Here is a 25,324-nt window from a genome sequence, read left to right as displayed (position 1 = left end):
AGCCCTACCTGCATTGTTGCGAATAGAAAATTTTCCAGCGATAGAGAAAAGCAAAGTTGTTTGCAAAAAAGACTTTCCTCAGAGGTCTGCTAGCAAAGATCTGTTTTGGGTTTTTATACATTTAATTTTTTTAAGGTGGCTGAGTGGGAGTGGGAAATGGTAGGGAGCCTTTCTGAACACATAGGCAATCTGTGAAAGGGGTGGTCTAAGTTGTGGCCTCTTCTCTTAAAATAATGCAGAAACTATTGCAGACATGCACACTGTGAGGAGCAATTCACCTAAATGTAGGGAATCAGTAAAGTAGTATCTGGAAGCAGAACGTAGTGAACTTGGTAGACAAAAAGAGTGATCTGATGTTGCAAATCCTATGCTCTTCCATCTCAAAGGAGTCTGGTGTCATTTCCATGTTAGCTGCCAAACTATTCCTGGCTGCTGATCACAAACAGACTATTTTTATGTTGGCGAACGGTGGAAAACATGCCTTGCCTGTAACTGTGCTGCTGCCTTCTTTAGTCAAAAGATGTTTGCCACTGTCCATGTGCAAAACCAATGCTGAGTCAGTCACATATGCACCCGCATAGGTCTGCTGTGAGTGTGCCTGTGTGCTGTGAGGCTTGGAGGATAAGCAATCAATATAGCTACATCTCAAAGACATCCCATTCTGCCTGCTGTGTAAGTCTCCCATAGCCACTTGTCCAATGCCACCATCTAAACTTGGAGTGGCCTGGCCTGACAGGATGCTGCTCCTTGAAAACCTCTCTTGAGAATCTGTATTTCCTTAGACCAAACGTACACTTGTACCTTCTAATTTATTACAAAGAAAAGGAGCTGGCAGGAGCATACTGTGATTGTATCTCTTCCCTGCCATCTTGAATAATGTCATTTCTGTGTCCTGCCCTACCCATTTTAGATTACAGACTCCTCTGAGAAACAGCTGTTTCTTTTTGTTTCGTTTTGTGGTGGGTTTTTTTTGCTGTGCACATAGATCTTCCCTGCCCCCCCATACCATCAGATATATTTGTGGGTCTTCCATATGCTATATTCTGATAATGAAGATATGCATATTTAGCATCCTTGAACTGCATCTTCTGAGATAAAGGGGGAATTAGGAAGAAGGGGGGAAGCATCATACAGTCAGGCAGCACATCTTCAAAAATATTTACGCATGCAGTGCTGCTCATGGCGCGGGGTGTGCGTGTGTGGGAGTGTCACTTGTGAACCACCGTGGTGAATATCCCAGAGGCTTCCAGAGGAGCAGTATACAGCTGCTGTCTTCCTCATTAGTGCTTAGCCAGGTGATCAATACAAGACAATGAGCTCGTTGTTGTTACTAAACTGTCCTGTGAACTCACTGATCACTGACTACCTATTGTTCTTTTTCAGGTAAACACAGAGACATAGCAGTGGTGAAAAGTGCCAGCTTGATAGAAAGTATGCGCAGCAGGAGAGTTGCAAAAGAAAGGGCAGATCAATTTACTCCTTGTCTATCCAGCCCATAGCTGCCCTGCCCAGTGTGTCACTGGGGCGTGGGGAGTTGGTAGTGTTCAGGCAGCAGAAGGACTGCATTTACTTATGTTATCTGCAAGTCTCTGTTGCTGCTAAATTCATCTTGCTTTTGACTGAGTGTCCCCCAGGGAATTGACAGTCTGGTGTGTTGTCAAAGATTGCAATGTCTTCAGCAATTTCTGTGAGCACAGATTCTTCATAGTTACATTAGCATAGCATGGGGATCCTTAATTTGTGTTAAAAACAAACAAACAAACAAAACCCAAACAAACAAAAACCAAAACAAACAAACCACACCATACCTAATGTGTTTTATTATTTATTTAAACAGATAACTTGGACATCAGCACATTGCAGCAGAGCAGGAGATATGCAACCTGCAGAGGTCCACCAGGAGTCTATAGTCAGTTATCTCCCACTCAGCCACATAGCTGCGCAGATATATGACCTGTGGACTGGAATCAAATGGGGAGAGCAAGTTTACTTTGCTGAGCCAGATGCTCTGAAGGTATCTGTCTTGTATTGCACCTAATTAAGCTTGCACTTCTTTCTCTTAGAAAACATCCCAAGGAGAGAATGTGATCATTGAAGAGGTGCAGAAGATAAAGATTGAGAATCCATTGTTGTAAGAATTATGGAAAAATAAAATCCATTAGACTTGTGATCCAGTGCTCTAGACTCCAATTAAAATGTATAATCCAGATCCATAAGCTTCTATTAAGGCAGAAAAATATGCATCTAAAGCAAAAGCAGTATAGGCAATTTTTGGAGGAAAGGGAGGCAGAAGGAACTAAACCACTGGTGCGTTTTCCTTCTTGTATACATACTTCCTCCGATGTGTCAGAGCTGGCACGTGTTAGCGCGTATGTCTGACTGAAGTAGGTTCAGCAGTCCTCCTTTATATCCTATGTGTTTAGTGATGTTCTACATGTTAGCATTGCAGGATGCAGACTGCATCACCAAACCTCTTTATCACTGCTGTGGACCTTTTGCAATGTTTTGAAATGATCTAATGATTTTAACAGGGCAGCTTGATCAACACGCTAAAAGAAGTGCAGCCAACATCTCACATGGGAGTTCCTCGAGTATGGGAGAAAATCATGGAGAAATTAAAGGATGCTTCTGCTCAGTCAGGATTTATGAAGAAGAAGATCCTGTCATGGGCTATGTCACTTAGCTTAGAGAGAAACCTAAACTGCTCAAGCAGGTATGTATTATAATGAGTGAGATTTCCCTCAACCTGAAAGTAGCTATCTGCTTGTAATAAACTATGAAGCATCAGTGAGACTCTAAGTGTAAATGGGTAAAATTTGGCCTGGCAACGCAGCAAATATAATGCAAGAGGGAGAGTATAGTTATTGATTACAGTAGGCTGATCTTAAACACAGGTGACTGTTAAAAGTGTCCTTCCATCCTCCCACTGACACGTCTCCCAACTCTGTGTCTTCTGTGAATTGAACAGTTAGTTTTCAGCTGGGAGAGCTCGCTGATGCAGTGCACCTTGTGACTGTGCAAGTGCTAGTTACTGGTGCGAGGAAAGGGCAGGAATTTGTAGGAGGTGTATGAGAGGGGGGAAATTCTGGGGGACAGCCCAGACAGACTGGCTCATGAGAGTTTGGGGTATGCACCATGAGAGTAAGAACATCTCATCTCCACACAGAAACTCAGGGACACTCCCTGCGAATTCTCTGAGCTCTAAGTACATTATCTCTGTTCTGAATAACATTGATGTTTTTACCCATAAGATTTCCCAGATAAAGAATGTTGTATAGATTCAAATATTAACTTAATTCACAATTCTTTCCTGTTTCAAAGTTCTTTAAAGTGTGACACAATGAAGTGTGAAATTGCTTACAGAAAGTGGTATTCCAAAAGATCATGCAGTGATACTGCTTTGCTTGTCTCATCATTCAGCTTCTCAGATAGGTCCTGCAAATTTCAGATTTTAGTGGTATAAGTTCTCAGAGACACATTTAACTGATGAAGAATTGGGAATACAAAAGCCTTGTTTTATACAATACGTTTTTATAGATTCTTCATGTATTTTCAGTATTCAGACATCTCAAGAGTTAGAGTTCACTAGCAAGGAAAGACACTGAATAAATGAAAAAAGGACAAATATGTAACCTGTTCTTACTGATGTAACTTCTGTGAACACCCAAAACCAAACGGCAAATATATCTCTAAACAAAATTTGTGTCTGATTTTGTTTTGGAAATTTCATAGGTTGCTCTGACTTACTGTCATCTTCTCTTGTGTGTTTTGTACTCAGCAGTGATTTAAAGCAGTTCTGGACAAGGTTAGCAGACTACTTAGTGCTTGCAAAAATACGCAATGCACTGGGTTTTTCTTCCTGTCAGAAGCACTTTTCTGGCGCTGCTCCTCTCAATACAGAAACACTGTATTTCTTCTTGGGTCTGAACATCACCCTGTATGAGGCGTATGGGATGAGTGAGACCACAGGCCCACATTGCCTCTCTGGGCCCTATATTTACAGGCAGCACAGGTAACTCTACTATTTTTTTTTTTTTTAAAAATAATGTGGTACGTTTCATTATGTCTATGAGAAGAGTATTTACTAAGTTCAACAAAGATCTTATTGGTTATTTTATTTTCTCTCAATGCATTGCCACTCTATTGTGGCTTTGGGAGGCAAAATAACTTCTAGGTCAGAAGCTGAACACATGGCCTCCGTAGCATGCCCCGCCAAGAGCACCGAGTGATCTACAGCATTATATGCAGAACACAGTTACTAAATCTGACGTATATCCTTGCCCTGGCCCAGAGTAGGATAGCTTTCAAATGCAAGACCTCAAATACAAAAGTGTTTTTACACCTGAAGATACAGAGGGAAAAAAACCAGGAAGCACAGGGCAAGACAGACAGCCAAAAAGTGCTTAGATACCCTAACATATCTGCCCTAGTGAATTAATATTTGTCCTGGTTTCGGCTGGGATTGGGTTAAATTTCTTCCTAGTGCTGTGTTTTGGATTTAGTATGAGGAGAATGTTGATAACACACTGATGTTTTCAGTTGTTGCTAAGTGCCCTCCTAGTCCAAGGACAGCTCCCGTGCCTACTGACTGAGCTAGGTACACAAGGTGGGAGGGAACATAATCAGGACAGCCAGCCCAGCTGGCTAATGGGGTATTCCATACCATGTGACGTCATGCTCAGTATATGAAGGGTAGGCGTGATCCAGGAAGTACCGATCGCTATTTGGTTATCGGTCAGCGCGGGTGGTGAGCAATTGCATTGTGCATCACTCATTTTGTATATTTTATCATTATCATTATTATTTTCCCTTTTTTTCCCTGTTCTATTAAACTGTATTTATCTCAACCCACGAGTTTTTCTCACTCTTACCCTTCCGATTCTCTCCCCGTCCCGCTGGGGGTGGGGGGAGTGAGTGAGCGGCTGCGTGGTATTTGGCTGCCTGCCAGGTTAAACCACAACAATATTCCATAGCTTTCAAACAGTTACAGCAGGGTGTTATTTACAGTCACTAATATTTTGATAGGTTTAGGGATTTGGTGTGTTAGACGTCTTATCAGTATTATGTTTAATATTTCTGTGCTCCGTGTGTTTTTTTCTGCTCTTCTCTGATAGCTGTGGTAAACCAGTACCTGGCTGCAGAGTGAAATTAGTGGACAAAGATACAGAAGGCAATGGAGAAATCTGTTTCTGGGGAAGGACTGTTTTCATGGGTTATTTAAATATGGAAGACAAAACAAAAGAAGCCTTTGATGAGGATGGGTGGCTGCATTCTGGAGATTTAGGAAAACTGGACAAGGATGGCTTTCTCTATGTCACTGGAAGAATTAAAGGTAATAAGCAAAATCTTGCTCCGTGTTTATGGTAACTGTTCTGTCACATGTCAGATGTGGCCCATTTAATTAAGTGTCTTTCCTCTAATGCCAGCAGCGTTGACCTAATGGGAAGGTAAAATAAAGTTTCTGTGAGGAAACCATGGTGTGCCCTTTGCCTAGAGGAAAGGTTTCCCTCTAGTCTGTAATAGGTGGACATGATTCAGTTCCTACAGTGAGGCTTTTTATTTCCCAGACTTCTATTCAGTATTAATTACAATTAGTAATATAAAATAATAATGCAGGTTTAATGTGTTTTCTTCGATTCTAGTGATCCATTAAGCTGTCCAGTCTCCCTTTGGATCTTGGTAAATTGTCTTAATTGCACATTAGAATGTTTAGACAGAGTCGAGAGACACCCTCTGTTATATAAAAGTTGTGGCTGTAGGTCAGAGCTAGGTTCCTCTGATGCCTTAGGCGATGTCTTTGCAGAGACTAGTATTGAAGCCTGAGAGCAGAAGGGAAAGTTAAAGCTAAAGCAATAAACGTAGGTATTATTACAGTACATAGCTTGAAGTCTCACATGAGTAAGACTGGTCACTTCCTTACTTGGAAGCTTTTTTTCACAATACATATTCAGAGAGTGGGATTGGTCACAGTCGAGATGTAACTGAAGAAGATTTAAAAATTAAGTAACTATCATCTTAGAATATATGATGAATCACTAGGGAGATAACACCAATGAGTGAATTTGTCATAGGGTGACATAGTGTCCTGTTAGGAATTAGGACTTAAGTATGTACTATGAATAGTCTGCACCAAGTGCAGCTACCTTGACTTTAACTTGCTTTCTTGTCTGATTCATTTTCCTTTAGCATAGCAGTTAGCAACTCCTAGTCTCATTCTGTCATAACATTTGTGTTTCACTTACATCTTCCTTGATTGCTGAACTAATAACAATTTCTCTAAGTTACAGGACAGGTGCACCATCTGGGATAAAATAAGTGTCTGTCCAGTTTCATTAAAGTTTTAAATCCAAGTCCAAATAAGATAAAATCTAATAGAAGGTAGTAAAGAAGCTTTTCTTTTAGTGACTGAAACAGGACTTCTTCCTTGGTTTTCAGGGTCTTAGGAGTTCTAGCACTCATTAGCTGCAAAGCACAAAGATGTAGCTAGAGAAGCGCATTCAAGGTGAGTATTTGTAGAGGTGTGGAAAAAGTTGTTACAGTTATTACAGTTGTCTGGATCAGCTGGGAAAAAGCTGACGTCTTGCACAACAGAAAAATAAGTGCCAGAGAGATTGGTAGAGGATCTAAGACAAAAACAGGACTATGGCAAAAGGAGGGGGGGATTAAAGGAAAAAATAGACCTAGAGAAGTTTGGATACACAACTAACTTTGCTATGTAACTGTGGCTTGACAGAAGTCTCTCATTCTATAAAGAGTACTTGTGCTTCCTCAGATGTGTGCAGTGTGCTGACTAGAGAGAGAAATAACTTCTATAGTTATGAGATCAATGCCTATTCTATACCAGAAGATTGAGTATAGACGGGAAGTTATTTCTCATCATGGAGCGGTAGAGATGGTAGGGCCCAAACCTGTGAATGCTGGAAGGGTGCTATATTCCCTTGATTGCATCTAAGTTCTTCAAGTTTATCACTGTTATCGCTGACAGAGAATCAGGTACCAAACCTGATCCTGAATACATACAATCAGCTGCGTTATTACACAAAGGACTGGTATACCATTTGTCTGCATTATTTGTTGAAGCATGTTCTGAAATGCTGCAAAGACTATTATTTGAGGACAGTGAGAAGTCACCAGTGTAATAAAAGCAAAGAGTTGGAATTTACTTAGATAATACTCAAATTTGTAATAATTCCAATGAATATATGTGTTATATTTCAGAATGAATGCATTTAAATAAAAATGCACATTCCTTTATCACTTGAATATATATTACTTATCTAGAATAAGGTATCACTACCATTGTTTACAAACCTTAAAAATATTAAGATTTCAGTCTGTCATTATATTCCCCTCATGTCAAAAGTAGGGCAGGAATCACTACTTGCACTGCAGACTTCTTCTCTTAAGATCTTGACTTCTCCCTCCTCACACTCCTCTCTCCCTTCTTTCCATGTTGCTTTTATAGAGCCTTCCTGCAGTAGTAACTTGTTTCTGTCTGACCCCTCTTGGTGGCTTTAAGAATTGGTTTTAATCATGATGTTAACAATGAACTTGCTTTTTGTTGAGGGAGCAACAGTAAAATAGAGAGTGAATCCGATGCTAATTTGGAAGAGATGATTGCTCACAGAAAAATTCCAGATGGTGCAAGAGTGCCTTGAGAATTAACTTGTTTCTGGGTTACGTAAAAATTATCTGGAGCAAATATGTTATACTGAGGGAGAACTGAGAACTTGAGCACGTATTTGAAAAACATTAGCATTTTTATTTTGAAGATAATTAGTTAATAGGCTTTGTTCTCTTTGAAAACATTATCTTTGGAAAAAATCTCTCTTATTCTTTATGTCAGAATAAAAATGGGTCGATCCAGCATTAACCTGATCTTTGGAATTTATTTGAATTCAACTAATAGCCTTTCTTTTTTGCCTAGATTTGATTATTACAGCTGGAGGTGAAAACGTGCCTCCAATTCCAATTGAAGATGCTGTTAAAAAAGAACTCCCAATTGTTAGTAATGCTATGGTGATTGGAGATAAAAAGAAGTTTTTGTCAATGTTGCTGACCCTAAAGGTACACCAGTTTTAATACTGCTTTCAGTGAAATTGTACAACTGCACCTACCCAAACCAGAAGAATTTTGACCCGTTTGTAAAAAGACCCAAAATTAGATAGGAGGACATTAGTGGGGAAAAAAAAATATATAGCAACTACAGAACAAATCCTGATGGTCTAAACTTCTTATGATTACATGACCTGCTAAACACCTATGTGTTTACTGCTGTTTCTCCTATAATATAATAAGACCTATTTTTTTATTTAAATGCAAATTTTTAATTAAGAAATGTTGAAAGAATGAGAAGTCTCTGTAACAGAGCACAATAATAGCTTTTATTCTTACAGACAAGCAAAGACAACAGATGTTTCTGTTACGGGCAAAAAACAGTTTCTAACAGAAACTTTCCAACAGAAGCAGACTTTCCAACAGAAACATTTCTCTACCATTTGTTCTGTTCATATAGCACAAGAAGGATGACTGTAGAAAAAAATAATTAATAGCTTTGCTGTGGCATATGCTTCAATTAAGAAATCACTTTTTTCTAAAACATTTGCACTTCATGTTCTGTGTACATACATAGTGAATGACCCTTTAGTTTTTCTCAAGTTGTTTATCTCTATGACTGATATGTCTTATCTACAGGTACGATAGAAATACTAATTTAAGAAGTCTAACTTCAAAGAATGCTTCTATTTCAAGCTTTTTACATAACACCACCATAATTCAATTCAATGATGAGCTAAACGTTCCCCTGTAACAATGGAGTAATTTGGAAAATATGGTAGAAATTCAAGGTCTATAGATGGACTTTATTGCCTGATTCATTGACATGTTTTAAGTCTGTTCATGTCATCTGCATATAAGCCAAAAATATTTGCATTTGGTAGCCAAGTGGAAAGAAAAGCTACTATCATCTGTAGGTGTTTCTGCTTTTTAAGGCTTACAGAATGTTTGGGTGTTGATGCTGAGCCTTTTTGATTCTTATGAGTTGGGGAGGTCCTGATCGGAGAAACATTTAATGCCTTGTAAGAGTGAGCATTTGATGATTCACTTAATTTGATGTTTTAGAGCGTGCTGGACCCAGATACGTCTGATCCCACTGACATTCTCACTGAGCAAGCTAGAGACTTCTGCCAGAAGACTGGTAGTAAAGCCACGAAAGTATCGGAGATTGTAGCTACAAGAGACCAGGCAATCTACCAGGCCATTCAGGAGGGAATCGACAAAGTCAACATGAATGCTACTAATAGAGTTCATTGTATTCAAAAATGGATAGTCCTGCCAAGAGATTTTTCCATTTCTGGGGGAGAACTAGGTAAGACTTACTGATTTATATTGAGGTATTCACACAGTAAAGAGGCTGCTGATCGAAGAGTATTCAAATAGTTTTGTATGCCAAATTCTGGGTACAGCCACTAGAGGGAAAGGAAAAAAATGTTATGCAGCATGTGTTAAAGAATACATAAATTGGAGTTTTTGCTGCATACATATATATCTATCTGTGCTCATTTATAAGTACAGCTCTATAGTTAAATTTCAGGTTGCTTTGGGCAATTAAACAATCAATTCTGGTTAATTCCTTGTGCATTACAGAATTAATAACTTCCAGTAATAATACTGAAAATTTTTCATTAAAAAAAAGAGAGAAGCAAGCCTGACAACAGAGCCCCAAACACATTACCAGGCTCTTTGAGTAAACTGGGAATTGTTTAAAAGCTTTCAAAAACATCATCCTTTTAGTTATTTTTAATGAAAAAAGTAGTACTAGTCAGTCATCACCCTCTTATCTGCAGCTCCCTTTGAAGTCCTCGTGCTTATGTGGAGGCAACCTTAGATACCACGCTTGCTTCTCACTTTTAGCAGGTATCTACACTTAGAGGGGGAGATGTTCTTCCGAACAGGCTCTTCAATAGAAGATGTTAGGAACCAAAGCTCAAACTGAGTAGGAATTTTTGTTCCTATTTCTGCTATTGTGACTAACACCCTCTTTTAAGGTCCAACAATGAAGTTAAAACGGCTCACCGTGCTTGAGAAATACAGAAATGAAGTAAACTCCTTCTATGAAGAATAAGAACTCTTTCACCCAAGCATTAAGAAGATCTGTGAGCTAAAGAAAGTATTTCTTAATCAAAAGCATTAACGAAGATTATGCTTGTTTCGGTATTGAAATGAACCACTAGAAAACTGCTGTCAATTTAGTTCTTCCTGATAGTTTGTCCTCTTTTTACAGAAGCATCTACACAGTGTCTCTTTTCTAATACTGTTTTTACTTTATGCCCTAATTGATTAAGATTAAAAACATCCTCTTGTGTTGTATAAAGTGGGTATAACTAATTAATTCCACTAGACTGAAACAGAAGGAAAATTTTTTATACAGTGATCTTCCCCTTTTTTTTTTTTTTTTTTCCTCCTACAGGAGGTTGCCTGTAGCTCATGATACATTTTGGTAGATCAGTAGTTAGCAGGACTGCTTAGTGAGACTTCTAACACTTCAATGATAAAGATAATTATTAAAAAAAAAATCAAAAGGGCTGTTTTTTTCCCTCCCAGAGATGAGTTTATTTTTGTTCACTAACACAACATTTCCAAACCTTAAGACACTCCTCTTTCATATTTACAGTGGCTAGAATTCAGACTCTTGTGAAAGCAGCAGCTTGTCATTTCTTAAATTCATGTTGAAATAAGCATTACTATTTCTCCTAAAAGCAAGTAATCAAAAAAGTTGGGGGAATAGTCCCCTAAGATTGAAAGACACAAAGTAGCAAATACAGGAGCTCTCACATTAAAGTGCTATGTAAAACAGAAACTTCTTTAAAATTTTTTACAGCACTTTTTTTTAAGCAGAAGTGTTTAGAAGCAAACAACACCATCTGCATGTTTCAATATTGACATTGTACTAATTCTGACAAATGTGAGCTGCATTTCTTCTTCCCCTTATAAAAAATAAATCATGTTGTCTGAACATAACATACTTGACAGAAAGTTGTCTAAAGGGTTTGCTGTTAGTAAGTGATCTTTGGCAGAGAGTTATAATAGCTAACACAAGCAGGCAGGTTACAGCCACTGTTCTTGATCAAAAAAATCATGCAGAATAGGGTATTGTTTCCATAAAAGTTCCATTACCAGTCTTACACATCTTATAGACTTAAGATTTGTTGCAAGTACCAACAATCAGCTCAACACATAAGACAAGATAACAGCCTAGGATTATAAAAACAAAACAAGCAACAGGACTTTGAAAAGTTTATTTTTTCCCATTTTGTGCGTAATGGTAATTCAGAAGTTCTTTAACAATATTAATCTAAAGGAAACAAGGAAGCAGCAGCTTGTAAAACACAGAAAGAAATGTTGCCCTATTCAGCAAAAGCAGAGTGCATGAGGAACAAAGCTCATTGTCTCTCCTCCAACATGTTGTTAGACTGTATTAAAAAAGCTGGGATGCTTACTTCATAGAGTAACACTACAAGTAGTTACTCAAAATTTGTTTTACTTCTGAAACAACCAGTCTAAACGGTCTTAATAGAGAGTAACTAAGTGGAGTAATATCTATTAATAGAACTAAGTTTTAAGAAGCCTGGTTCTGGCAGTAGGGATAATCCTGTGCTATAGTCAGGAGTTTTAAAATAGACATTTTCTTGTAGAGTGTACTAATGGAAGCATACCTTAAGACATACAGATCAGAATGACTCATATGACAATCTGTATGCGATGAAGAAGGGAGGGAAGAGAGTTGCTTTTGCGCCCGTTAAGCTTAGTAAGCAGGGAAAAAATAGTCTCAGATCCCCTTGAATAGGGATGAAATGTATTTCTGGAACATAGGCACCAGAGCCAAACCTTCGATCTGTCATAATCCATTTAGGACTAGTCCCTTACATTCAGAGATTCTAGAATAAAATTACTAGTCAATACAGTAAGACACACTGAACAGACTATGCATAAAAGTACAACACAAAAAGCATTCTAGCAGAAGTCATGAAATATTTAGTATAAATTTGCAAAGTTAATACTTTCCTCTCACAATATATGGCAGAAATAATTTTGTATAATTTACTCTCATCAGAACTCTGTTGTAAAGCGTGCTTCAGACAGGAAAATTTGTAAGAATTATTTTGGCATGTAAATTTGAAAAATAATTTTACTTCAACATTAATTCTCACCCCTTGCTGGTTAATGGTTGTGGGTTTTTTAAAATACACAAATAGATTAAATCTCTAGAATTTTGTTTTTCTTTATTCATACCCTTGGAGGGCAAGGCTATATTTCATGAATGATCAGAGTATCTAAAGTGTTGTTTTCATTGCTTTTAACATGAAATCGCTATTTTAAGTTATTTTATACCCGTTTCTGTTTATGAAGGTCATCTTGTGCTATTGTTAGGCTGAAAACCTATCTTTTAAATTTCAGTAAGATTAATAAAGTAGGTTTTAACCATTAAGGTGCTTTTACATTTTCACTAATTCTGTTACTGGTTTATTTGCATAATTTTTCTTTGTGGAAAGTAAAAACCTCTAGTTGAAATGGAAAACGGTAGACAGTTACAGTGGCAATAAAAGAATTTACTTACATAAAAATGTTCACCAGATAGAAAAAAATAAATAAGACAAAGCACTTAGAAAAGTCCACTGAAAGCAGGCACAAGCATCGTTTGTAGCCATTTGGACTAGATTTATTAATGGAGAGGCCCTAACTAAAAAGTTTGCTCTCTTAAGAGACAAGCAAACTATATGGATATCAGGTTACATATAATGTACTTTGCGTGATGTGTCCTTTCAGAGTTATTACAAGTACTATGAGAAAAGTTTAGTCTGTGTCCCGTACTCTGCGGCAGATCTCCTCTGTGAATTCCGAACACTTGGCGTTACCTCCCAAGTCTTTTGTCAAGACCTGAAAGAAAGAAAAAATAGTATTACTAAAATGTTTTATGGGGCTAGTCTTGTCTCTAAACAGCTCTATATGTTCTTCTTATATGTTGTGTATAGGTACTAAATAGGGGTGAGAAGGAATACATCAAGTTTTGAGTTTTTCTGCATCCCATATAGCCTTCATCAATAAGGACTATGCAGACTGAAGCAGGTAGAGAAAACTCGAGTATGAACATCAAGCATTATGTTTTCAGATTTCAACATGATTTTATCTTAACTACAGGAAGAAAGTGCGTTTGGCCAAAGCTCTCCGAAGTCCCTTAGCCACATAATAGTGTAATTAATTGTTAAGTATTTAAGTTTTCAATAAGAAGTTTGTCCTTTGGAAATAAAGTTCATATATGAAGGCTCAGTGCGAAAGCAACTAAAGAGAGTCATTCAGTTAAGGTTTGGGGTTGTTTTTTTTTTTTAAAGGAAACCCACACAGAAAAAGCACGCATAGCGCTTAATGCTGCATGTTAACAGTTCTGTAAGTTTGCTTAGTTTAGTTAAGAGATGGAAAAATGCAGTTAAAAGAAACTTTTTCATCAAGTACAACTCCTGTCTGGCAACATGAAGATAGTAAAATCAAATAAAAATGGGACAACACCGCTTGTCCAACCTAGCTAGATTAAAGCAGGCTAGGAGATAATTTAAAATCATTAGTTTTCCCTTTAGATGACACACAGAGAGATCTTAATTAAATGGCTGGGGGGGAAGGGAGGAAAGGGAGAAGTAGCAAGCATGAGAGGCAATAAAGGTTACTATTTTAGGATCTTGTAATTTTAACTGCATTATGCTTTTTTGAATTTAAAAAGATTCTCTCCATTGTGAGCGTATAACCATAACATTGTAAGTAACTAGTAAACAAGTAGCCATTTCACAAAACTTGCACTGTGTTATCTTCCATAGAATTACTGACCTGCAGATGGAGGATTTCATTTCCAGAGCAGTAAATGGGAACTTTACAGGAGCACCTCTTTATTCACTTGTAAGTTTTGTTTTTTTTTTTTAACTGGCTCCTACACACAGTAAGATAGCTGCAAACAGACCACTTATGAAATGATGACAGCTTTTTGTTTAAGAATGCTTGTTACTTTTAGTTACAAAGCAGCTTCTTATGCTCCTGCCCAAGATAATTGAACCAGCATGGCTAACTGTTAATCCTCTTTAACTGCAATCTTCAGGACCTTTCCAGCTATGTTTTGAAAAGGTGGACTCAGAGTAGATGAGTGAACCAATAACGTTAAGAGCACAAATTCAAGTCAGGTGTCAGAGCGTAAGCCCCCCCAGAATATCCCATTTGAGTCTTGAATCTGGAGACACTTATTGCCAAAGGGAAAATGTAAATACTGGATAAAAACGGTTCTTTTGTAGTCCAAAAAGGAGTGAAAGCAGTTAGGAGGAAAAAAGAAAATAATTGACCTGAAAAAATTGGAGCAGAATTATTACAGTCAGGACTGAAATGCTATAAATGAAGTGGATGATTAAGCCTGTGAAAGGCAAATGAATGTCCTTCACTTCAGGATCCAGATTTAAATATGTATGCTTTGTATGCATTATAAACTTCACAAGTGAAATACCACTAGTTATTTAAACCTCTAATCCCCTTCATGAAAAACAGACATCCAGTTCTAGCTTTTAGAGTTAACAAAGCTGTGGAAATGTAGAATGAGCATTACTGAGACACAAGGAATGCTACAGCCTGTCCTTATTACTGAGCTGGCCAGATTTAATACCACCTAAGATAATATAACTACTATCAGAGAAGGATAGCGGCACTGCTCATGCGTCAGGCCAGCACAGCAGGTCATCCACTGTTCTGGTGTTAATGTTCTAAGTTAATTTTTGCTGTGATAAAGTATGATTTTAATTCACTGCATTTATTTGCACATCCTCATATTACCTTTCCATCTTTAATTGTATCAAAGCAAGCCGTCTCAATTTTTGTGGCATGTTTGTGTAGTCCCATGTGACGCAACATCATTACAGCACTCAGAAGAAGGGCAGTTGGGTTTGCCAAGTCTTTTCCTGCAATGTCTGGTGCTGTTCCATGAACCTAGAAATAAAAGTGAACCTATCTGTTATGATGTCAATATGCTGATTAAAATGTCCTAGGCAATTCAAGTGTATGCAAGCAACCTGAAACATAGTCCTCATGTGCAAGCATGTTAAAACAGGACTTACTTCACTGTGACACAGTTAGTGGAAAGGAGATAGGAAACACCAGAACAATTCAGTTCAAAGGCATCAGAAAGGGGGAACTAGGTCACCTAATATCTCCCAGTTGTGCCCCTCAAGTTCTATTTCACAGAGGGTATTTATCTTATGAAAAAAGGGGAAAACAAAGTGTCAGTAAAAGGACATGCAAAAAACCTGTGTGTAATACATACTTTAGCTACTCTTTCTGGGTGAAGTTTCAGCATCTTCACAGTAAAAAAATAGTTTGACGGAGAACTTAGTTAAGTGACAGACACATTTTGTCATGGAGAAGTTTTAGATTCTCAAGTTGAGACAAAGTAGTTATTACTATTATACCCTGCATAAGAAGACTTACCGATTCAAAAATCGCAACTCCATTAGCACCAATGTTTCCACTTGGTGTTACTCCAAGACCCCCAATCAGTCCAGCGCACAAGTCACTGAAAAAAAAACAGAAAAACCCACAAGTTTTTCCATGTACAGTTGCCTCTCTGCAAGGTATTAAAATATTTTTGTTTCTCACTTTATTGCAACAATAACTTACTTTATATACCCACACTGTCTGAGAATAATAGTGGGAAAGAATAGATGTTTTTAGCCACTGTTTGGCTGCCTGCTGGGTTAGTTTAAATTAAAATCTCCATACCTGAGGATGTCACCATACAAGTTTGGCATAACAAGCACATCAAATTGTGATGGATCCTGAACCATCTAGAAAGAAGTATATTTTCATTAAGGTTAAGAATTTAAACTAAAAAATAACCACAATTAAAACATACAAATACTCACATTCAGACACACAGTATCCAGATACATTTCGTTAAATTTAATATCTTTACAGTTTTCTGCAGCCTCCCTGCATTTTCTCAAGAAAAGCCCATCGGACATTCTCCTGCAATTTAATAAGCAAGAGAATATTGCAGTTATTTTAAGTAAGCAATAATGAACATAAAGAAAACTGCATGCAAGAGAGGATTAAATAAAAATATTAGAGTGCAGAAACTTAATTTGTGACTAATTATACCTTATGTTAAATATAAATAATATTTTAAATATCTTACAATCAGAGAAGTTATGCCTCTTTTATTTCCTCGTAAAATATTTTTGTATCAGTAGTTTAACATCAATTCTTAGAATTACTCATATTCATTTACTAAAAGCTTACTGAGTTTGTAAAGGTGGTGTCACATAATATCACACATGTTGTGACTCAGTTCAGTACAAAGTGGCTTGGAAACTGTAAAAGACATTAGCCATTTTCATCCTCAGTTTTTAAACTCATTTTCCTAGTTTAAGACTATTTTTAAAATAAGAGCTTTGCAAGGGACATCACAGGATTACTACAAACTGACTAATAAAAACATTAGTACATAATTATTACAGCCCTATGAATACTGAGTCAGTATTGCCCATTTTACTTAGGAGGCATTTACTTTACTTATTGCCCATTTTACTTAGTCCCACTAGCATCAACAGACGTTATACATTTGAGGAAGATTTTTTAAATTATTTATAATTAAATGCATATTACTATTTGTTGTTCTTCTCAAAAAAAAGTATCAACATACATAATATTTGCCTTGTGCACAGCAGTAACATGGCTTCTCTGATTATTTCTGGCATACTCAAAAGCAAATTCTGCAATACGCTTGCTAGCTTCTTCTGTGATCAGCTTGATGCTTTGCACAACACCTTCAACAATCTGAAAGACAGCAGTTGCATTGATAGTAAAAGTGTGAGCTCATTTTTCAAGTTACTAGTATCAATGTTTGGAACGAAGTAGTAGGATTCTGAGTGAGGCAGTCTCGACAATGCATTTCACAATAAAATAACTTTTTTATGGGTAGCAAACTTGAAAAACACCACCCAACCTCTTAGTACTAGGCCACTGAGATGGGCAAAGTTATCATTCATGAAACACAGAAAACCCGCCAGAAACGCAACACTTTCAGCAACATACCACATGCTCAATTCCACTGTATTCGCCTTCTGTGTTCTCTCGAATTGTGACAATGTTCACATCTGTATATGGGGTTTTGTACCCTTCAATTGAGACACAGGGACGTACATTTGCATAAAGGTCAAAGGTTTTACGCAGAAGCAGATTCATTGATGGGTGCCCTGCAGCAATTGGGGTCTTTAAAGGCCCTGAGGAAAAAAAAAAGAAAAAAAAATACAAGAATGAATGAGAAGATAAACCCCTCCATGAATTTCAGAGGTGAAACTCTAGATAAAGTGGTACTCTTATGGAGGATCTCCAAATTCCTATTTAACACTTATGCTGAAATGCCGTGGGAATTCTCTGTGCTCTCAAGAGTACTACACAGTGATATTAATTAGCTTTTTAAAGGCCAAATTGCGACCCTTACATTGAATAGTTTTTACAAAAAGTTTTCACTGAAAACAACATAAAAAGATATTATTCATTAGGAGTATAGTTATCACATACTATTGTATATCAGCTGCATTAGGAATGCATTCTGCATAGAGTCCAAAGGTGGGTATGTAATAGTACCTGCCTTTAACATATTTCCTAGAAGATCTATGAAAGTTATGGCTTTGAAATGAAGGACAGTTTTAAGATTACAGAAGACTACCTAACAGGCTGTTCCCTATAATTAGCCATTTTATTGTGCTACAGATGAAGGACTTTGGCTTTAAATCAGACTCACAACAAAAACAACAGCATTTAATATCTTTATATTAACCCCTAAAGTACCTTTTAATCCCATTTTGTTTTTATCCATGGATTCTTTGGCATCTGGAGGTATCATCCACTTCCCTCCTGGTCCTTGGATAGCTGTAACATTCCTCTCTTCCCACTGAATAGGAGCCTAAACACATTTACTCTATGTTAACTTAAATATCATGGCTTTTGCTTCAAGCTTTAACTTCCCTTTCACAACAAGGTGCATAAGGAATTTTGTCCAGGCCTTCCTAAAAAATTTTTCTCTGGTGAGTGACAGCAAGTATGAGATGTTTGAGCTAAAAAATAAACAATTTTTAAAAAATGTAATTAAGTAAGTGAAAACGAAATAGTATGAGCAACATATCATCATAAACTTGAATACCACAAGATACCTCCCTAGGTATCATATACACAGAAATTGTTAGAATTGCAATATATACACTACTTCTTTCAAGCTCTTAGAGCTGTTGAGTTCCGTGTATACAAGACACAAGACATTTGAAAACTGAATTCATTGAGAACTCATCATCCATACTGCCTGGAAGACAGTACATAACATAGATATATATCGGTTTTCTAACTGAAAATCTGCAAATGTTCCACAATGCTTTCTGAATTTGCATTCACCACAGGAATCTTCTAAGTGGAGACAGGCTGCCACCCATTCATTTCATCAGGAAGGACCATAAAGGAAAAGATACAAGGGCTTTCATAAGCAAAGAGAACAATCTAAGCATAACATTCCAGAGAATCCCCTTTAAAACAAACAAATCTGATTAAGTATTGCAAACATGCACTTACACACAAACTTAGGTTTTACTCCTCCACACCTCCTGCTTGATTCCCCAGAAACAACCACAACTATTATAAGGTTTTCGTATATAATTAAAGAGAACTTCATTTTTTCCAAATCTAAGTCATATAGTTGGAATAGAAAGGGAGTATGCCTTGGTGCTGTTACTAATGTGGAACAATTTAACAGGCATCTTTCCTGAGGAGCTGTATTTCCTTTCAAGGAAACTGCACAAATTCTGGTGAAGTTCCTCAGATAGGTAGTAAAACATTTCTTGGATATACGTAGTTTTCATATCACTTAAGTGAATGTGTTTGGCAGTGCAGCAGTTTGATTTCTAAGAATAAGCCAGTCCTTTCACACACACTTTCATCTGCACTGGAAGTCACAATGAACAAAAGAACATCCTCTATCAGTTGCTCAGGATTGCTACATCAACAAGATGATTTCACATGATATATTGAGTTTATATTTCCAAAAATTAAACACAGCATTTGCTCTCGACTCTCTGCTCCTCTGCCAGCTAGCAGTTTCAAACCCTGCCTTGATATTGCAGTCCTATCTTTTATTAGCTGAAGCTTCAGACTCTTTCTATTGTCAAGAAGTTTTAATAGCTTAAACATGACTTGATCTTTTGGAAGCTAAAGAGAAAACATTTTTAATATGCCTAGTTAATACTTGTAGGTAAACTTACAATGCTTACAGCGAGACAAATATGACTTACTTTGGCAGCATCAAAGATCTTCATGACGGCAGCAGAAATCTCAGGTCCTATGCCATCTCCTGGGATTAAAGTTACTGTTTGTACCTAGATAAAGAGATATCAGTAGTACAACAAATGAATGCTTGTTTTCTACATAGAAAACATTTTCATGTGTTGTAGGAACCAAGTAACTACTAGAAAAGAAAATAAAGTTTCAGTTACCAAATATTCACTATGAAGAATAGCAGTATTGGACAGGAGCGAGAATGACTAGCTTGCTTTTAAAGGGAGTGCGCACACTTTTTTGAGAGAATTGTTTAAAAATCTGCCTACTATCTATTCCTATTTCAAAACACAGAGGTTTAACCTGAAAGACAGGTTCCTGCTCAGTACTCCTTGAAATGCATGATCTCAGCATGCTTTCTTCTTGAAATTTGGAGAGGAGATAATATTACCTAGTTATGGCTCTGTTACCCATATGTCTCCAATTTTATCAACAAGCTGCATAATACTGACACATGCTAGAAAAGATTAAATTTATGAAAAGCTACATTCACCTTAAAAAAAAAAATCTCATGCATATCTAAACTTCTCAAGTGACTTCCTAAAGATCTCAGACCCATTTTTAACAATACCAAGTTATTTTCCTCCCATAATGTTCTCAGTCTTGTTTCTTTTTTCATCATCAAACAGATGCAATATATTGCACAGCCCAGGCTCACTGAATAACAGGGGAAGAAAAGTACTCTGCTTTGATAAAATAAATAAATTATGATCACTATTCTAATCATACGTGTCTCAGCTCTTTTTGTTTTATTTAAAGATTTCCAACAGTTTTATAAGGGCTCATTATTACCTACAAAAAAGGCAGCTCAGATACCAGCATTATTTGCCAAACCCCAATTAGAATCAACTCACAAGATATGTTTCCATCCTTCTCCACACAAAATATTCAGAATTGCAATATATATTGACTGATTTTTTAACTAATTTGAGCCAAAGAAATTCATTATGCACAACAAAAGCAGCAGAGCTTCAGATAAAAGAAGGCTGCTGTTGAGCAAGCACATAACTGATGGAATGCCTCAAGATTAGTTTTGTGCTGTCTTGCGTTGTTGCTTCACAGCACAGCAGGACTCCACCTGAGCCACACAACATTTCTTCTGAAACAGTAATGTGGTACAAACAGAACTGCAGGTGCCTCACCTTCTAAATCTTTTTATCCTTTATAAGATATGAGCAACCCTTCAGTTTCTTTTCTAGCTGTTCTACCTGCTGTCCTACAAAACTTATAATTAAAAGCCACAGTTCCTCTTTAAAATTAAGTCCCGCTTAAGGGTGCATGCAGTGGTGCAGAGCCCTGCTTCTGCCTGAGCAGTTTTCAAGGCCGTCTTCACAAAAAAAAAAGGCTCGTGGGCACTTGAAACACATACACATACAGAGATAAAACATCTACAAGGAAATACACAACTAGTGTCTAAAATACTTTAAAGAGGGCCTTGAAAAGGCAGAACTTTAGATGCAAGGTATTCTAAAAGCAGCAGTAAAGTAAATCTAGTGCTTAGAGGAAAGTTTGCAAAATAAAGAAAATGAGAAGCTTCTCAACAATCTTTCTACCTTGCCCAATATTTGCCCATTTCCAGATGAGTTTCAGAAGACTGGCTTATGTCCGTATTTTGTGAAAAGTCTTCATGCCACTTCTATCTTTTGCTAGAGCCTTTTGTATTATCACTTATGCTTTAATATGCAATTGCCAAAGACAGTAATTAACCAATATAAATCCAGCATGGCATTAAGAGCATATATGTTCACTTATTGAGGTCTTAGTATTTTGAGAACGTAAAAATAACGACAGCAATCTTACAAAAGTAAATTTCTGAACCCCTTTTTTGAGAAACTTCTTAAAAGAAAAAAAATGGTACTATCATACTCACAGCACTACCAAAACTTCTGGTCACCTGTTTTTGGTTTTTGAAAGCACCTAGCAATCGAGAAACCTGGAAGAATATAAAACAAAAAGATGCTATTTTACTACATAAACAGAATTTTTAAAAGTTAACAATTTTGCAGCAAATCTGCATTTTAAAATCCTAGTGCTTTAAATTTCCTATCTCAAACTAGTATAAAAATCCAAATGAAACAAGAGTAACTAACGCTTTGCCAAGTTGCTCTCTAACATTCTGTGCACTAACACCACCTCATGTGGGTATTCTTAGCGCAAGGTAAACCCGGGACAGCCGCTTTGCAGTGCGCCATACTCTTATCTCGCCTGGGGGCGAGGGAGGTTACTGCACAATAACCTGAGTCCTTACACACTACATATCTGAAATAAGGTTGCAGTAACTAACTAAATAGATGACATGCTAAGGATTAAGATTTGTGGAAAGCAAAGTGAAAAATCAAACACTTTTACTAAAGTTGGGTGGACAGTATCTTTACACATTTTAAGTAATGTTTCCAAAACTACTTTTGCATTAGTGTCACTTCTTCCATTGAAACTGTGGTGGATTTTGTTCTTCCACCTTTTACATGTGTAGGTTTTGTACTGTTGCCTTCTGCATGCCTGACAGTTTTTAAAAAGCATAATTGAAATGCACATTAAAGACAAAATTCACCATAGCAACGAGTCTACACAGCATAGTCACAGAATTACACTTCTAACATCTGAATATTCCGAACTGGCATTAAGCTTCAAAACTGGGATGATATCTCAGCTTGAGCTCTTGCTTAGCTGAGCACCACGGACAAAATCCCCAATCGTACCACTATCGATAACTTAACTGCAGAAAAATCACCACCTCCCAATCTTACCCTCCTTTTTAGGATCTTTCATGCCTCTGTGACTTAAGAGTCAGAAGACTTCTAAGTGTCAGCAGACTTACGCTTCTTCAGTTCTACCATCCTCACATATGCAGTCTGTCTGCAGCTCTCAGGCCAGGCAGGAATGTATTTGACAATTTGTATTCCTCTCCTGTCCAATTTGTATTTGTTCTCTCCTATCTTTACTGACATGTATGCTTAAAGGTAGCTGTATGGCAAAAGGGACAAACTACCTTGGCGCTAACAGAACAACTAGAAACAATGTAATCCTCGTGTATATTGTAATGAGTGCTGTGGGAGAAGTAATTTAAGCTTGAATTTATTTTTACTTGCCACCCAACCTGAGATGTACAAGGTCATTGCAACAGGCAAGCACTGTTTACCATAGCAAGCCATATATTTGAGGCAACAGCTGGAGCAATAAATGAAAAGGTGAATTGACTGCACAAGCGTGAGTGCCCTCACGGCACAGTTCCTGCATACAGAGACAGGATTCACGTTCCAGAGCAGCTCTGGAAAGGGAACAGTCTGTCTTGCCAGAAATCACGGGCCTGGCACGTTATACTTAAGTTCAACATCTGTAACACTAGCAGAGAATCAGGCTGAACAAAATTGATCCATTCTAACCTTAAAATCATGTGTCGTGATTAACTCTTGACAGTTCTTCCATATTTTAGCAGATACGTGAAGTGGGGCTTCCTCGATGACTAAGCCTCCAACAGGCTATTATTAAAAGGTGCAAAACAAATTTCATTTACCCAAAGCAAAAAGCAGCAGCGTCTCCAGGAATAACGGCTGCGCTTCAGAGTAGTTGAGAGCCAGTGCATCCCACAGGACAGGTAGCGGGCCAGAAGGCAACCGGGCCAAACCCAGTAACGCGCCTCTTCCCGGGAGGGCTCCGCAACGGCTGGTACCGCGGGCTCTCTTCGGGAAGGACGTTTTTCACCTTTGCTGTCCGTTAGCAGCGCACCACAGCCCCCACGGGGGGAGCTCCCCGCGGCGCGCAGCCGTAGGCGCACCGGTTGCTGCGCCGAGCCGATGCGGTGACCTCTACGCCGCGACCTCTCCGCCAGGCCGCCGCGGGGCCGCGCCGAGAGGGATGGCGCGGCGCTCCCCCCGCCCCGGCCGGCCCCCCCCCCCCGCGGGCAGCAGCGGCCGTTTGAGTAACGGCCCGCCACGCACCCTTCCCGCCGCCGCCCCGGGGGTCCGGCCCGGGGAGGGCGGGAAGAGAGCCCGCCGCTGCGGAGCTGCCATTCCGCTGCGAGCCCTGCGGCCCTCCGCCCCTCGGGAGCGCTGCCAGGGCCCGGCGGCACCGCGACCTTGCGGGCGGGCCCCCGCGGCGGCACCGCCTCAGGCGCCACCGAGCCGCGGCCAAGGTCACGCTGGCGCCCCGGGCGGCCGCCCGCCCCAAGGCGGCGCGGGGAAGGGGCTTGTCCCCCCTCGCTTACCGTAGGCATCCAGGCAGCTGCAGCCATGATGCTCCCAGGCACCGCGGCACGCTCAGGCCCGAGAACACCCGCGCCCGCCTCGAGACCGGAACCGGCGCGCGGAGAGCAGCACGCCCCGCCCCCGCGGCCATAAGGCCCCGCCTCAGCGGCAGCGCTGAGGAGGTGGCGGTGGCGGCGGCGGCGGCTCTCCCCCCCGGTTCCCGCCCGCCACTACCCCGGGCTGAGCATCCTTCCTCATCCTGCCCCCGGTAGCGGGCATGCCCCCGTCCTTCTGCGCCCCGGCGGCGCTGCCCCGGCCCTGTGTGGCGGGAAACATTCCGCCTCCTCCCCTCCCCCCCCGGCGGCCCGCTGAGGGCGGTGCGCTCGCTCCCGCGCCGCGCTGAGGTACCGCGGGGAGCGCCCGGCAACTGCGTGCCACCGGCCCGGCCAGACCCCGCCCGGCTGTCCGGGGCGACCCGGCGGAGATGCTGCTGGAGAGCCATCGCTCTTAGCGGTGCGTGAGGTGCTGGGGTGGACTCAGCCCGGTGCCGCCGGAGGACGAAGTCCGGCGGAGAGCCGCAGGGAGCCCCGGGTGTGGTGTCTGAGGAGGTACCGGTATGGCATCTACATAGCCACAAACAAAAGCAGTTTTGCAAGTGGCCTCCAGTTTTGAAGCATTCGATACTTTTATAAAATCTCAGCTTCTAGAATTGGGTCGTTTAGAGGAAAAAATAGTGATTAACAAAGAAGAGTGTCAGGTATTTGTGCAGCAGAGAAAAAACCCGTGCACTTCAAAGTGTCAAAAACCAAAGTTGTTGAAATAGGGGCAGTTTAAAATTTGTACTTGCCTTAACTTTTGAGGTACTTGTCTCATTATTTTTAAAAATGATCCTGTATGTCTCTTTTGGGAGTCGGCTTAGGCTGTGGCTGTGGGAGGCCCCAGGCTGTGGAGTGTCCTTTCCTGAGCAGCATACAGCAAGGGAGACAACACTGCCGTGACAATGATAAATAAGAATTGAGACAGCTAGCTTAAAGTCCCAGCTAAAGCAGTTAAGAAATGCTTATTCTTCTCTATGCTTAGCAGTGGTAAGGTAGCTTGGGATGTTCTTGAGAGTAAAGCACCAAGCTAGAACTAAGGCAGTTTGAGCTCAGACCTCTGGGAATGACTGCTTCACCTGACTTTTAAAAGTTTTTCCTACCTGTGAAATGGTGATAATACTTCCACCTTCTGTTTGACCTGCTTAGGCAAGCAGTGATGCAGAGACTCTCTCTTATGATATGGTAGGCTCTGCTGTCTAAATAAGAGTGTGGCCATTGCTTGCAATTTTGTTCAGTCAATTTATGTCAACTCTTTTGTTGTTGATTCAAAAAATTAGTTATAGGAATAAATGAGACTCTCATCTTTAATTTAAAATCAGGACCAAATTTCTAAACTCAGTGGTTGCAGAGAGGGACATAAAATATGAGTCTAATATATCCTGAAAGTTTAAACTTGAAAGACAATTTAAAAGAAAACCAAAACTACCTTTGGTTTCTTACACTTTTTTGGCAACATAAAGCTTTGGGTTCTATCTCCATATAATTTGGTGCCAGTTTTTGGTGATGGAGTTATCAAAGTATTTGCAGCCTTTCCATTTACTTATCTCTGTCCTGTATGTGCTTGAAAACTTAGGACTAAGACTGTGTGTTCAGTTTGCTCTTGTCTTGAAAGTGTGAGTAGGTAGAAATCCCCAGAAT

At 39.3% G+C, this 25,324-nt stretch overlaps 2 protein-coding genes across 4 annotated transcripts in view; one reads left to right on the top strand and one right to left on the bottom strand.

Annotated features, from left to right (window-relative positions):
- ACSBG1 (acyl-CoA synthetase bubblegum family member 1) overlaps positions 1-12,267 on the top strand; it is a 37,470-nt gene extending 25,203 nt beyond the window's left edge. Inside the window, exons 8-14 of one of the 2 annotated variants that reach the window (XM_075160367.1) lie at positions 1,838-2,014; positions 2,532-2,713; positions 3,779-4,012; positions 5,115-5,332; positions 7,928-8,067; positions 9,121-9,367; positions 10,047-12,267. In XM_075160367.1, the coding sequence (XP_075016468.1) occupies positions 1,838-2,014; positions 2,532-2,713; positions 3,779-4,012; positions 5,115-5,332; positions 7,928-8,067; positions 9,121-9,367; positions 10,047-10,123 (1,275 nt within the window). In that variant the 3' untranslated portion in view covers positions 10,124-12,267. The remainder of the gene's footprint in view (positions 1-1,837; positions 2,015-2,531; positions 2,714-3,778; positions 4,013-5,114; positions 5,333-7,927; positions 8,068-9,120; positions 9,368-10,046) is intronic. The other variant, XM_075160368.1, reaches the window with a different exon arrangement.
- IDH3A (isocitrate dehydrogenase (NAD(+)) 3 catalytic subunit alpha) lies at positions 11,283-23,912 on the bottom strand. Of its 2 annotated transcripts, none has more exons than XM_075160373.1 (11): positions 23,609-23,912; positions 21,275-21,337; positions 19,362-19,445; positions 17,875-17,989; positions 17,116-17,303; positions 16,724-16,857; positions 15,945-16,047; positions 15,802-15,866; positions 15,511-15,595; positions 14,860-15,012; positions 11,283-12,936 (listed from the first exon to the last, which is right to left on the bottom strand). In XM_075160373.1, exons 1-11 carry the CDS (start codon positions 23,633-23,635, stop codon positions 12,853-12,855), a joined length of 1,101 nt encoding a protein of 366 aa, XP_075016474.1. In that variant the 5' UTR covers positions 23,636-23,912; the 3' UTR covers positions 11,283-12,852. The 2 variants fall into 2 exon arrangements, with proteins under 2 accessions (XP_075016474.1, XP_075016475.1); XM_075160374.1 differs by having other exon boundaries at positions 21,299-21,337; positions 23,609-23,690.
- Between the last annotated feature and the right edge of the window lie 1,412 nt (positions 23,913-25,324).

The sequence above is a fragment of the Calonectris borealis genome, chromosome 11 (assembly GCF_964195595.1).
Source record: "Calonectris borealis chromosome 11, bCalBor7.hap1.2, whole genome shotgun sequence".
NCBI classification, from domain to species: Eukaryota; Metazoa; Chordata; class Aves; order Procellariiformes; family Procellariidae; genus Calonectris; species Calonectris borealis.
Note: the sequence above shows the minus strand (reverse complement) of the source record. Positions and strands in the feature narration are given on the sequence as shown.